This window comes from Myotis lucifugus, unplaced genomic scaffold (genome assembly GCF_000147115.1).
Source record: "Myotis lucifugus unplaced genomic scaffold, Myoluc2.0 scaffold_10, whole genome shotgun sequence".
In the NCBI taxonomy this organism is placed as follows: Eukaryota; Metazoa; Chordata; class Mammalia; order Chiroptera; family Vespertilionidae; genus Myotis; species Myotis lucifugus.
This window is the reverse complement of record NW_005871058.1, coordinates 5,809,350-5,824,334: the sequence shown is the minus strand read 5'-3', so window position 1 is coordinate 5,824,334 and position 14,985 is coordinate 5,809,350. Positions and strand designations below refer to the sequence as shown.

The 14,985-nt window shown below is 37.3% G+C and overlaps 1 protein-coding gene and 1 pseudogene across 3 annotated transcripts in view; one reads left to right on the top strand and one right to left on the bottom strand.

The window, feature by feature from the left end:
- The window catches only part of CDK17 (cyclin dependent kinase 17), a 92,329-nt gene that overhangs the window by 35,568 nt on the left and 41,776 nt on the right, over positions 1-14,985 (bottom strand). For all 3 annotated transcript variants that reach the window (XM_023749916.1, XM_023749914.1, XM_006084118.3), the window contains 3 exons: positions 6,395-6,559; positions 2,464-2,597; positions 452-577 (listed from right to left, as the gene is read on the bottom strand). In XM_023749916.1, the coding sequence (XP_023605684.1) occupies positions 452-577; positions 2,464-2,597; positions 6,395-6,559 (425 nt within the window). The remainder of the gene's footprint in view (positions 1-451; positions 578-2,463; positions 2,598-6,394; positions 6,560-14,985) is intronic.
- On the top strand, positions 12,936-14,217 carry LOC102438364 (annotated as a pseudogene).

Genomic DNA, 14,985 nt, shown 5'->3' with positions numbered 1-14,985 from the left:
CCTATGACGCGCATTGACCACTAGGGGGCAGACGCTCAACACAGGAGCTACCCTCTGGTGGTCAGTGCACTCCCACAGCCAACCTCCCGCAGTCCCTTTCCCCAGCCGACCAGCCCTGATGGGCCCCAATCGGCTGGGAGGGACCCCACCCGTGCATGAATTCATGCACTGGGCCTCTAGTCAATATATATTTATATATCTAATACATCTTCTATACATCTACCATATATCAATAAAATTTACCAAAAATAAAATAGAACATAGCTTAAACCCTATTCTAATATGCATCTTTAAACCCTTAAGAATGGAAAACAATAAAATCCAAAAGGAAATGCAGTAAAATTTAGCTAATCAAAAATTAAATATAAGAATTAATATAAAATGTTTACACCCCATAAAAATCAAACAAAGCACATGTGATGGTGTAGGTTATAGGCAACTAAAAACTTACTAAGGAAGCTCTACGAGATCTTCGGCTCATTGGTTGGTCAAACGGTGGACTGTTTATCTGAAACTTTTCAAGATATCCATCAGGTATTCTGATATCTGCAGGCAGTGATAACCGTTTATTTAAATCCTAAAAAAAATAATAATATTTTTGTAGGTAACTACAAACAGAAAAGGGCATTTGGCTTTTGAATTCATGGGCTAAAATATATTATTTCTTAGTGATATGTAACTGTAAAGTTTTATTGTAGTTACAAAGTTATCTGTATTGATTATATATAATATACTGAATGCAAGCATATTTATTCTAAGCAAAAGTATACAATGCAGTTTTATAGAAATGGTACTCTGTAACCCAGCTATTTCTGAACTTCTTTCAAAATGGAATTTACCTTGACATTCTTTTATCATATAGTAGGAATTGGCAAAGAGTACCACAAAATGTGATTGGTTTAAATGAACTAACCAAGTAGATACTGTATGATTTTGTATACAACCCAGATACAACTGCAATTTTTTATTATTGCTATATCAATGGACAGAAATAAGCAAAAGGCGTTTCTATTTTGTTTAATTATAGAATATGAACTGGAAAAAACGCGAAAGGGAATCTTGCTTATATTATCACACCAACTAACATAAATCCTACAAAAATAAATCCCTATTATTCATAATAGTAACAAAACCATGAAACAAAATTGAGATGTATAGAGACTGTATAAATACTTGAGATATATGACTTAAGTATAGAAATATACCATGTTTACAAATGATAAGATTAAATAATAAAGATAATGGCTCTCCATATTCCATATTTTACATAACCCTGGACAAATCATAATAAGATTATTCTTAGAACAAAACATTTAAAATTAATCTAGAAGAATAAGCAGAAATATGCAAAAACATTCTAAAATAAATCAGAGAATGTGTATGTGAGGTGGGGAAATACTGAGAAAGAAATCTTTCCAAATATAAAATACACAATAAAAACAATATAATCAAGACTGTCACCTTTAAGAAAAAAAAATATATAGCTCACTGGAAGAATGAGAAAGTCTAGATATAGATCCTGATAGTAAATAAAATTTTAAAATATATAACAAAGAAAATCATATATCTATATGGTAAATACAATCAGGAATACTATTTTTATTATTATTGTGACATAAATTATACAGTGATATGAACAGTTATCAAGTTGACCTCAAGAGATAAAAATATTAATTCATCATTTAGGAAACTGATATTGTTTTCCTTAACTGAATCAGAAGCAATCTTTATCAATGAAAATGCAATCAAAAGATACCCTAATCATCATCATCTCAACTCAACAGCACCGAAAAAAAGTTAACAATACATACTCATTTTAAAACATGCCCAATTTTTTTTAGAGAAAACTATTTTAATCGACAGTATTCTGAAGTGATAACATTCATAATCAACTTCTGTCCTCAAGCTTATACATAACATTCACAAAGAAAAGGAAATGAGCTCTTTATTCTTCCACATGGAAAAATAACTTATATGTGCTACAGAGATTAGTAGGAAATGATACCCACATTTATAATGTAAGGCAAGAAGAATTGATGCTTATTTTATGTATGTATAACTTTTGAAATTTGAAATATTTATAAAATAAAATATAAAGTATACAGATGAATCTCAAAACTTAATTAAAATAATATTTTCCAAATAGAGTATTTTACTAATATAACATTCTGATTTCCAGAACTTCCAAAAAATCACATTTCCCTCACAGAGAACCTACACAGTGTTTTGAAAAGTGTTAAATATAAGTAATGCATGCTTGCTTTGGGATAGTAGATAATTAGAAAAAAAGAAATACAAAACTATACTTCACTAATGCAGAGAAACAATTTTCTTTCAGGTTTCATTTGCCTTCATGAAAATTTTCAAATAGGCATTTAGCCTGCTTGATATATACATGTATATTTATACACACACACACACACACACACACACAGGGGCATAGTTATAGTTATTAATGGTTACCTCCATTGAGATCCGTCTATGTATACGATTTCTAAGACAAACACCTGTAGGTGATTGGACTTCATCAGATGATGTCCCAGAAGCTTGGTCACTCTCACCATCTGATCCCATTTTTAGATTTTCATGAACAATATCTGTATTAGAACATGAAACATTTACTTTGCAAGAGAGGTATTATTACATAATTTATTACTACTACAGCAAATGTAGATAGCAAACACAAAGAATCATAGCATAAAAAGTCATGTACATTCTGGGTACCATGGTGTGCAGTTAATAGATTGAAACATACTAGTAAATGTCTTAGAACACTAGTAAGCACTCCTCTTATACTCTCAGATTATGAAAAATTAGGGGAAAACTAACATTCAAGATAATACAAAGGTTGAATAATAAAATTAGAGACTGGAAATAACAATGAGAATTACTGAAGTCAGTTCTCTCATTTTTCAAATCTGGGAACTGAGACCGTGAAAGATTAAATGACTTTCAAAGGTCACACAGCTTATAGGCAAAAACAGAAACCTGGTCTTTTGCTATTATTTAGTTTAGTATTCTTTCCATTAAAATAATGTGCCATTGGCTCCACAGCCAAATGAATTAGTTCTTTACAGTTACTCTTCAAAACTATGCTGATGTGTCATCACTCTGAAGTTTTTCTACTGCTATGCTCACACTGTACCTACTGCACTGAACAGCATTTTGTGGTTCATGTAATTTTACACCAAGCTGTGGATGAGATCCCTGAGGGCAGGATTTGGCTTATTCACTTTTGTATTCCAGGAATTTAACAAAGTGCCTGGAACTTAGAAAGTGCTCAACAAATTCCAATGAATTAAATAATAACTAAAAATCAAAAATAAACTACATAACTAGGACTTTTTTTTACAAGTGAAATGTTATATAAAAGAAAATGCCAAACAAAAAACAGCATTTTATAATAAATTTGAACTTTCATAAACAATATTTGCTCATAAAAATATGAGAACTGCTTAACAAAAATTAAACGCAAGGATCTCATCCAGTCTTAGAATTCATACATTTCTGTATTTTGCATTACATTCTTGAGAAAATGTATTCACACTAAAAAAAAAAAAAAACAGTTGCAAATGGCAATGGTTTTTAAAATATATTGACATGTAATTTAGGAATACAAGTACAGAGGTTTCTGGAAAAATTTTATACTGAGATCTGAACAAAAACTTAACTTGGCAGTAAAAGTCAATGTACTAGAGACTGATTCTTGATTTTATGATATCTAACATCTGAGGCAATTATTCTTCAAAATCTGAAAATCTAAAGAAAACTTTGAATAAAAATAATACTTTAAAATGTATAGCTTAGTTTGCAAGAATGTATGCATAATATCACGGAAGCAAAAACAGAGAACTGAAAACCCAAAGTTGCTATGCACAAATTGACTGTCACTTTCTTAAGAGGGGCTGCTGATCTTGGTTAAGAAGGTGCTTGGGTTTAGCTGCCACACTGGAATAAAAGATGAAGCCCTGGTATCCAAGCTGCAAGTGAGAGCTTCCTGCAGAAAGGCACAATACTCCCGAAGTGCTACAACTTCAGTAAAGGGCAGTCTTAAAAAACAAATCTGTTCTACTGCACAAAGACTACAAAGGAGCATATTAATTTCAGACTATAAATAAATATTTGAGTACTCCCTGACTCAACAAAAAAACTGCTCATGTCATTAACAAACAATTGCAGTTCCAACATGAATACTGGTTGATATTTTCATTTCCGAAACAATGCAGGCTTATGTGAAAATTCCACTCATTTGTCATTGGTGTGAGCAACTTTGCTGAATCAGGTAATAGTTTTTAAGTACTAAACGAATATTTATTTCTGAAATTGCTCAAGTTTTGTGCAATTCACAATGTAAAAGCTACAGACAGAAGGCATTTTTTAAATGTAATCTGCATTACTAACATTGTCAACGTCACTCTTTTTTAATTTTTAATTTATTTATTAATTTAAGGGGGAGAGAGGGGAAAGGGACAGAGGAAGAGGGAGAAGGAGAAAGGGCGGAAGGAAGGGTGGGAGAGAGAGGGAGAGAGAGAGGGCGAGAGGAGAAAAGGGAGAAGAAGAGGGAGAGAGAAAACATCAACCTATTGTTCTACTCTCTCTGCACCCATTGGTTGATTCTTATATATGTCCACAACCTTGACGTATCGTAACAAGACAACACTCTAAGTAAGTGAACTACCTGTCCAGGACTTAACATCACTTTCTTAAGTTTAGACCAAGGGTCAGCAAACATGATTGTTTTGTATGGCCCCTGAACTAAATATTAAAAATTGTTTTTGCATCTTTAGAGTGCTATTTTAAAAGGAAGAATATGCAACAGAGACCATATGTTGTGCACCTGAAAAATTTACTATCTGGCCCTTGACAGAAAAAGTTTGCCAACTCTTGGTCTATCAGTGGTCGGCAAACTGCGGCAAAATACCGACTTCTGTGCATGGGCCACGAAGTTTCAATCGCACTGTACGTGCGCGCCCGCACGTGGTATTTTGTGGAAGACCCACACTCAAGGGGCCAAAGAGCCGCATGTGGCTCGCGAGCCGCGGTTTGCCGACACAGGTCTAGACAATTAACAAAACAATAAATCAAGTCCTGATCTAAAGTGTTTTCCAATTTCTGTGGGGTAAGTACTCCCTCCATACCAACTTCAAGCTACCAACATGACATCATTTAACATGTATTTGGGAAGACATATGTAAAACATTACATAGTATTTTGACTATATATATATACAATAGAAATGAATAACCCCCAAAACACTGGTAATTTAGTAAAGTACAATAAAGTAATTAGGAAATAATTATTTAAGTATTCATTCCCATTGTTTTCCATTTAGCTTACCTAATTGTAAGTTTGTATAATTTAAATTTTACTAATGGCTATGTTTAACAATCAACTTGTAAAATTCCTGAAAATTTAACAGTCATCTGTCATGAACTAGTGTGAATCAACTCCAAACATCATAGGGTTATACCTCTAGTGATAAAGGCCACACACAATTTCCATAAATAAAAACCTTCCAAAATTAACGAAATACATGAAGAAATAATCTACCAAGGCAAGAGTAAGCAGCAGACAAGAGCCCTCAGAAACTTCAGTAAATATAATTGTCATAAGACTACAAAATAATTACACTTAGTTATTTTAGAATAAAAACATAATAAGCCACCACCAAACAAAGACCAGAGAAATAAACAGAACCTTGCAAGTATACATTTTTCCTAGATATTTAAAATGATAGTAACATAAGAATAACAAATCAGGTGCTAATCATATATACTAATTATTGTACTGGGTTATCATATGGTGATAATCTGGAGTTACCAGGTATAACCCTAAATTAAGCATCACCTCAAGCTACCATATCTTTAAATCTTGCATACACCTCTCAAGGATGTTGGTTTCTTCATGGTGGACAGATTTTCAAATGTTACTCCTCTGTAGTGTCAGTACTACTACTCTCTAGAACAGCGGTTCTCAACCTGTGGGTCGCGACCCCTTTGGGGGTCGAATGACCCTTTCACAGGGGTCGCCTAAGACCATCGGAAAACACATATATAATTATATATTGTTTTTGTGATTAATCACTATGCTTTAATTATGTTCAATTTGTAACAATGAAATTGGGGGTCACCACAACATGAGGAACTGTAGTAAAGGGTCGCAGCATTAGGAAGGTTGAGAACCACTGCTCTAGAACCTTCCATTTTTCTGCTCTCTCTCTTATTCTCAACTTGATTTTTATCTTACAAGACAAATCAGATAATGCAAGACACATCAGATAATAAAGGCTAGCTAACTTCCATATACCTAAAACCTACTAGCTATGTACACGACCTACAGTAAGAAAGTTAAAAAAAAAAACCCAACCAAAAAACTAGACAAATAATTAAATTACCTAATCTGCTTCCATTTCTGGGCATTGCCATGAAGGAGCCAAGGCTTCCTCCAATAACACTATGTGGTCTCCGCAATGGGGGCTTCTTGAAGGACCCTGTGTACTGGTGTAGGAAGGAATGCATGCTGTGAGAGGTTGGAGGCCTGCCATTCTTCACAATAGGCTCTGTGGTTCACAGCATCCAAAAATCATTCCATTAACAGCCCAAAGTCCAGGATCACATGAAAAGAATTGAGAAAGCAAAACAGAAAACAAAAGTTATAACAGAGATCATTACATTTAACCTCATTTCTTTGGCTATCGATACAAAGTACTAGAATTAAAATAATTTATATGAAAAATACTTACAGAAAATACTGATTTGAAATTGGCTTAGTATTGATCTATTTCTTATATAGTCAAAATTATTTAGCAATAACCACACTACTATAACCTATAGATTTTGATCCATTTGCTTATTTTAATATATCTCAAGACTATTTCCACACTATTCCTATATTTACTGATTGCCTACTGCATGCTGTAGATTGTAGAAGATGAAAAAACACGGCCCTGGCAAGAAGGAACTTATATCCCTATTTGGTAAATGTTCAAAAAAGCATGTCAGTTAGTGAATAAAACAGAAATACTTAAGTACAGCTCAATGCAGAGGTTCTAAATTTATTACCTCAAATTTGGGATTTTTAATATAGTTTAAAATCACAGACAAATAAACAAGCAGAAACATTTTTAAATTCTTAAAAGTTTTTTAATTATAAGTAGGGGAAAATCCTGTTTTGTAATATTTACAGGGAATCTCATGACTCCTTCCCACCTCCAAAAATGAGTTCTGATATAGGTTAAGGACATGATGAAGTCTTCTGCAACAAACCATTAGTCTTTCATATTAGAATTATGTTTTTACTGACATAGTCAAGGAATTTAAAAAGGAAATGGTCTTCTCTGAATATCTTCTCTTCTAAAATGAAGCCAGCTCTTCTTTTGTAGCTGATAATCTGGAATAAGGGATTTCCCTACCTGTAAAGGATATCAGACACCAAGAACAAGTTTGCGGGAGCGGGGGCTTAGATTTATAGAACAAACCAAAGTACAGGCCTAGGGAAAATGAAACAGTGAGGCCACCTGGCCTGCCCCTCTACTGATAACGGCTGCCTAAAAGAAGAGCGGAGAGGGAGGATGAGGCAGAAGGGTCCTCGAGGCTCACACAAGGCCCAAGTCATCTAATATGGATAGAACACCAGACTGGAGGCAGAGAACATACCCAACTAGTTATAGAGAAAATATGTCCAAAGTGTCCCATAGACTCTACATTCCTTGGCAGTAGCTGGGCTGATCAAAAATTTGAGGATCTTGCCCAGCCGGTGTGGCTCAGGGATTGAGTATCGACCCAAGAGCCAATAAGTAACTGGTTCCATTTCTGGGTTGCAGGCTCAATCCTCAGAAGGAGGTGTGCAGGAGTTAGCTCTCATATCAATGTTTCTATCTCTTTATCCCTCTCCCTTCCTCTCTCTAAAATCAATAAAAACATATTTTTTTAAAAAGAATTTTGGGATCTTTACATAAACCTAGTAAGAGAATCAATGATTTAATAATGAATGGGGAGGGGTATCTAATATAAATGCATAAATTAGTTGCAAAAACTGTGGGATATAAGCTAGAACACCTAAGAAAATTTTTCTCTTTCTGGGTTATAAGATTTCAGATGTGGAGTAATAAAATATATAAATATTCTGTCAACAAACAACATTTGTTTTAGATGCTCTGTAAAGCTGTCCTGGGGAACATGCTTTATAGTCCTAGTGAATATAGCTAAAAAAATGAAGATCATAAATACATTCAATTATTCAGGGGATATTTATTGTGACAAGCAATATTACAAGCCCTGGACATCAAGAAGTAAACAAAACAAGTAAGATGCTACTCTTTGAAACTATAAAATTTAATGGAGGTAAAGACAGGTAAGAAACTAATAAGAAAAATATTAGATACTGATAGGCAATATGCAAAAGATTAAAATAAAGAGATGTGATAGAAAATAAATGATTAGCTATTTTACACTAGCTATTGAGGAAAGTTCTCTCTGCAGAGGTATTTTTTTAACAGAGATAAAAATGCAAGAAAGAGCCAGTCATGGGAAGATGGGTGAGTGGTGGGTTAGTCTGGTATTAGAAGCAGTTATGGTAACTTTGAAGCAGGTAGTAATATATCTAATTCATGTTTTTAAAACCCCACTCTGAGGAATCAGGGCCAGTGGGGGGTAAGGAGGTAGGAATGAATATAAAGGGGTAGTATGAAAGGGATCTCTGGCAACGGAATAGCTTATTTATCCTGATTACAGTGGTAGTTATACGAAACTACCCATGTGATAAAATGACATAGAACTTACTCAGACTTTAATTCAATGCTAATTTCCTGGGTTTGATAACCTATACTAACAATAGAGGAATATGCAAATTGTCCGGGATGCCATCACAGTAACAGTAACGACCGAACAGCAGGCTGGCAGGCTGTGTGGGGTGACCAGGCCGGCAGGGGGGTTAGTGAGGGACAACCAAACAACTGAACAGCAGGCTGCATGGGGCAACCAGGCTGGCAGGGGGGTTAGTGAGGGACGACCAAATGACTGAACAGCAGGCTGCATGGGGCGACCAGGCCGTCAGGGGGGGTTAGTGAAGGATGACCAAACGACTGAACAGCAGGCTGCATGGGGCAACCAGGCTGGCAGGGGGGGCAGTTGGGGGCAACCAGCCACCGGGGGGGGGGCAGTTAGGGGCGACCAGGCCGGCAGAGGGGAGCAGTTGGGGGCAACAGGCCAGCAGGGGAGGCAGTAAGGGGCTACCAGGCCAACAGGGGGACAGTTGGGGGCAACCAGGCCGGCGGGGGGCGGGGGCAGTTAGGGGTGATCAGGCAGGCGAGCAGTTAGGAGCCAGTGGTCCCAGATTGTGAGAGGGATGTCTGACTGCCAGTTTAGGCCCGATCTCAAGGACTGGGCCTAAACCGGCAGTGAGACATCCCCCAAGGGGTCCTGGATTGGAGAGGGTGCAGGCTGGGCTGAGGGGACCCCCTCCCCCCCAGCATGAATTTTGTGCACCGGGCCTCTAGTGTTCTATAGTTATGGAAGATGTAACCAAAGGGGAGAACTGAGAGAAGGGTATAAGGGACCTCTCTGGACTACCTTTGCAACTTCCTTTGAATCTATATTTATTAAAAGTAAAAATTTTTAACTTTATTCTGGTTACTGCTGGAGAACAGATGACAGAATCAACAGAAGGGAAACAGAAGAAGACTATTACAGTACCCTAAGCAATAAATAATGGTGGCAGAATTGGAAAATGGAAAGAATCGAGCAGCCTTAGGATGTATTATAAACTAGAGGCCCGGTGCACGGATTCGCAATCCGGAACTCCTCAGGGGATGTCAGACTGTCAGTTTTGGCCCGATCACCGCAGGCCAGGCCGAGGGACCCCGCAGGTGCATGAATCCGTGCACCGGGCCTCTAGTATGCATGTAAGATCTTTGGTTAATCTCTCCCTGCCCTTCTCTCTTCTCCCCCCCTTCCCTCTGAGATTCATCAGTCTGTTCCATGTTTTCATGCCTGTGCGTTGAGCATCTGCCCCCTGGTGGTCAGTGTGCTTCATAGCTACTGGTTGAATGATCCAACGGTCGCTTAGGCTTTTATATGAATAGATAGGCAGAACCAAAAGGCCAGCAGACATGGCTGCAAAATTACTTTCACATACATTCTTCCACCCAGCTTTTAGTGAGGATCAATATTAAAAACATCTATCCAAAGAATACTTTTTAAATCTTCAGCAGAGCAACTATTAAAAATATAAAATATGATATGTGAAAGAACAATAATTGGACTCGTAACAAGTATATAAATGGCTATCATTAATTGTGAGCTTTTCAAAGTTATTTATATAGCAATTAATTGGCAAGCTTCACTAGCAGAGGAGGGGAGTACAGAAAGGTAAAGGAAAAAAAAGAATCAAGGATAATTGCTGAATTTTTAGCTTTAAGTTATTTTCAGGCTAAAGTGAGGGAAGTTGAAATAGAAGCAGATTTTGGGAGAAGAACATGAAAAGAATTCTGGTTTGGTTATATTACATCTGACACTCCTATTAGACATCTCTATGTATAAGCTAAGCAGGCATCTGAATATGAATCTAGTGATCCAGATTAAGAGATACAGATTTAGGAGCTGACAGTCAGCATACACACATGCTGAAAGCATAGGACTGGATGAGGTCACCTAAGGACAGTGTACAGAGACGAGAATGGGAGCCATGAGAGAAATCATAAAATATTCTAATATTTCCAGATTATGACAGCACTTAACTGAAACAGTTCAATAATCTATTTTTAAAAGCAATGGAAACCTTTACAACATTGTATGAAGTAATATAAGTCAGACACAAAAGAACAAAACACTGTATGATTCCACTTATATGATGTACCTTGAATAAGCAAATTCATAGACAGGAAGAAAGTAGAAGAGTGGTTACCAGGGGTTAAGGGGAGGAGATAATGAGGAGTTGTTTAATGGGTACAGAGTTTCAGTTTGGGATGATGAAAAGGTTCTGGAGATGGACAAGTGTTGATGGTTGCACAATAATGTGAATGCCATTAAAATTGTATACTTCAAAATGATTAAAATAGTAAATTATATGTTATGTATATTTTACCATTATATTTTTTAAAAAGTAATGGAAATCTATATGAAAAACCACAGTAAATATATTAGTTCCAACTAAGGATTTCCAATGATTTCTACATTGTAACATAGCAATCAGTATGATTCCATTGAGAAATTTATTTGGCATCTTACTTATTTGGATCTTCCGATGATGTGAACTATTATGATCTGGAACATTCAATTTCTTAGCCCACTCCACTTCCTGTTCCCAATCCAGTTCTTTTAAACACTTTTATTAACCTCATCCTATTCCAGACCGTACATAAATACAAGAGCTTGGTGCTGTTAATCTCATTCTATCATGGACTTTGTGCTGTTGGTAGGAATCAGCCCTACTTACAACCCTCTATCATCACTTTTGTCAAACACTAACTGTGACTGCTACCATGTATCAGATCAACAGGAGAAAGAAAGAACCCTGGGAATAAGAAGAAAGGCTCATAATATTAATTTATTTATGAAAAATTAATCTGACAGCTTTTAAAAAATTTATATATTCAATACCTTCTCAGTTACCAAAAAATTAATTCTGATGTGCTCAGAATTCTTTCTCCTTGCAGGTACTTAAAAAAATGTTTGTTATACTTTAATTTAAAAAATGTTTAAATTTGTGCAAAATTTTCATTTCATATTTAGGAAAAATTGTATTGAGTTAAAGCCAGTATGCTTAAATCAACCAAGTTTGCAAACTCAATTTATTTTTAACATACTAAATAAAAATTCAAGATTTCTCTTCCCTGGATTCAATCTACCTATGAATGTGCAAACCACTAGCTTATCTAGACAGGCGCTCTAGTGTGAACTATAATTATATTAAACATTTCTGAGTTAAAGTCTAAAATGACTAAATGACCAAATGACAGAAATAGTATATCAAATTCTATTTGGTTGGAGGTAGAATATGTATGAGTGACAGTACATGTGCACATATGAATAACCAAATGCATCATAATTTTTCCAAGATTTTTATACTATTATCCCCATGTCCTCCATTCAATTTGTTCTAGAGTGTGCATGAGAACCACCTACCTATACGTAATGCAAAAGTTAACAGGATTGTGCTCATGAATGTGACTGAACAAGATACAGGAGATCAAATACAGGTTCAAAGTCAGTTTACGTAGGGAAATTATAAACTAATTCATCCTCCTCCCAAAGTTGGCATTGCCACTACATGGGTATTAAACAAAGCTCACTTGCTTCACAAACTGGTTATATTGTATGTGAGAAGATCATAAGAAGTGGACTGTGTGTGTCATCTATTTTAGGAACTTTTTATGCTCTAAGATAAACTCCATAACGTAAGAATATGATGGAACCAACTATCAGGAACTGATAGATGACCAAAAAGGTAGAGAATCTTTGTCAAAGCTCTTGATTAAATCTATGTGCTGTTACACATAGGTAAGAAGAAACAGCAGATTATAACTCAGAGATAGCCTATGTTACCAGCAAGCTCTGCAACTCAAAAGGAATCAGTGTCTATTATGACATCTTCAAGTATTATTTCAAGTAACTTGGGCTAAGAGGGAAACTCAAGAGAGTTACTATTTTCCTTCGTTACTACCTGTTAAAGTTATTATAATAAAACAAAGTGTTAATAAACAATATGTACTACTGAAAAAAATATTTCCAACGTTTCACTATGTTATAATTTAAGAATGTTTTACAACATTTACACCCAAATATCCCACAAAATTTGCAATTAATATAAAATGTTAATTAGCTATATTGCACATAATATAAATGTGTCCCAAAAAGCATCCATCAAGATATATACTGTGCTTATTTTACTCCTGCACATCACTGGAAAATAGCTGGCAAGATTCTTCAATCATAAGAATGAATGGGCCCTGTCCCCCGCGCCGGCCCCGCCCGGAAGCTTCGGTGGAGCGGCCCCACATGGAGCTCGAGACCCCCTCCTCGGATGCCACCTCTGTGCCCGCCGCGCTCTTCGCCTGGGGTGCAAATAGCTATGGGCAACTTGGCCTTGGTCATAAGGAAGACGTGTTTTTGCCCCAACAACTGAATGACTTCTGTAAACCTGTGTGTGTCAGGAGGATCGCGGGAGGAGGGGGCCACTCTGCTGTTGTCACAGATGGAGGAAGCCTTTTCGTTTGTGGCCTGAACAAAGATGGGCAGTTGGGGATTGGTCACACGGAGGATGTCCTATATTTTACACCCTGCAAATCCCTCATTGGCTGTCCCATCCAACAGGTGGCCTGTGGCTGGGACTTCACCATTATTCTCATAGAAAATGGTCAGGTTCTATCGTGTGGATCCAACTTCTTTGGCCAATTAGGAGTTCCTCATGGGCCTGGAAGATGTGTGGTTCCCTAGGCCATTGAGCTCCTGAGAGAGGAGGATGTTAGTATTGCTGCTGGACTGAGGCATGCGTTAGCTGCTACAGCAAGTGGCATTGTGTTCCAGTGGGGAACTGGTTTGGCATCATCTGGACGGCGGTTGTGCCCTGGGCAGACCCTCCCACTGTTTTTGACAGCAAAGGAACCGAGCAGAGTGCCAGGCCTAGAGAATTCTAAGGCAATCTGTGTTGTTGCTGGGTCAGATCACTCAGCTTCATTGGCAGAAACTGGCAAGGTGTTTACCTGGGGCCGAGCAGACTATGGTCAACTAGGGAGGGAGTTGGAGTCTGAGGAAGGCTGGAGACCAGAAAAGCAGGGTTCGCCCCTCCCCTGCTCGAGACCATGGGAGAGCACGCCTTCGTCTCTGCACTGCTTAACTGGAGCAACTGAGATCTCCTGTGGCTCAGAACATAATCTGGCAGTGATTGGGGGGGCGTGCTACTCCTGGGGCTGGAACGAGCACGGCATGTGCGGGGACGGCAGCGAAGCCGATGTCCAAGCCCCGAAGCCTGTACAGGCTCTGCAGTCGTCACCAGGACTCCTTGTGGGCTGTGGGGCTGGCCACTCCCTGGCCCTCTGCCAGCTGCCAGCCCTCCCTTCCCCAGATGCCAGCGAGGACACCAAATCTCAGGAAGCCACGGACAAAGCAACTGGAAGGAAAGACAACCAGGACCATCTACCCAAAGCCACCCTGACAGGTGCAGAGATGGGGGGCTTGTGACCCTTTAATAAAGTGTCTGTCCCCCCTCAAAAAAAAAAAAGAATGAACGCACTGGGCTTAATAAGAATTCAAAGAGAGCCTGAGAGAATGAAAAATTTTGTTCCTGGAAAGAGTAAAAGTGAAGACATTATAAAACCATCTTTGAGATTTGACCCAAATGCAAAATGTTTCCCTCTTAAATGTAAGTAAATTACATTAAAAATTATTTTAAATTTTCTAAAATATTCATGTCTAACTCCTCTCCCATATTACAAAGAGCCACATAACCTTAAGTAAATAATGACCCTTTGGAGGAAAAGAGATACACTGAATATTGGGTAGAATAAATTACTTACCCAGAGTCATACAACTAATAAGTGTGTTAGTACACCCCAAATTCTAACCCATGAGTTTTAACTTAAAGTCCAGACAGAGCCTTTTCCATTTTCTTGTTGTCTCCCACAACAAGTACATTTGCATTCAGCTGGAGGGGGTAAGGATATCCATGCTTTCACCCACTACCACAAATCTCTCATGGAATAATTTCAGGCACAGACATAGAAGGCTTACCAAAGAATCTTCATACCACAACAGCGGCAGAAATTACTGAAAGCTCCTTTCTGATTGTATGACTTCCATAGGAATAGTTCAGTTTTGAGTATGTAGTCTTATTCTATAAATTTTAGCAGGAATTTGCATTTTAATCCATTCAATTTAACAAGCTCTTTTTATATCTACATCTGGGTACTACTTTACATTATAAAAAGAACTGTCAAATGTGTGAAACATTATATGCCTATCTACTATAAGTGCCCTCAATACTAGGACA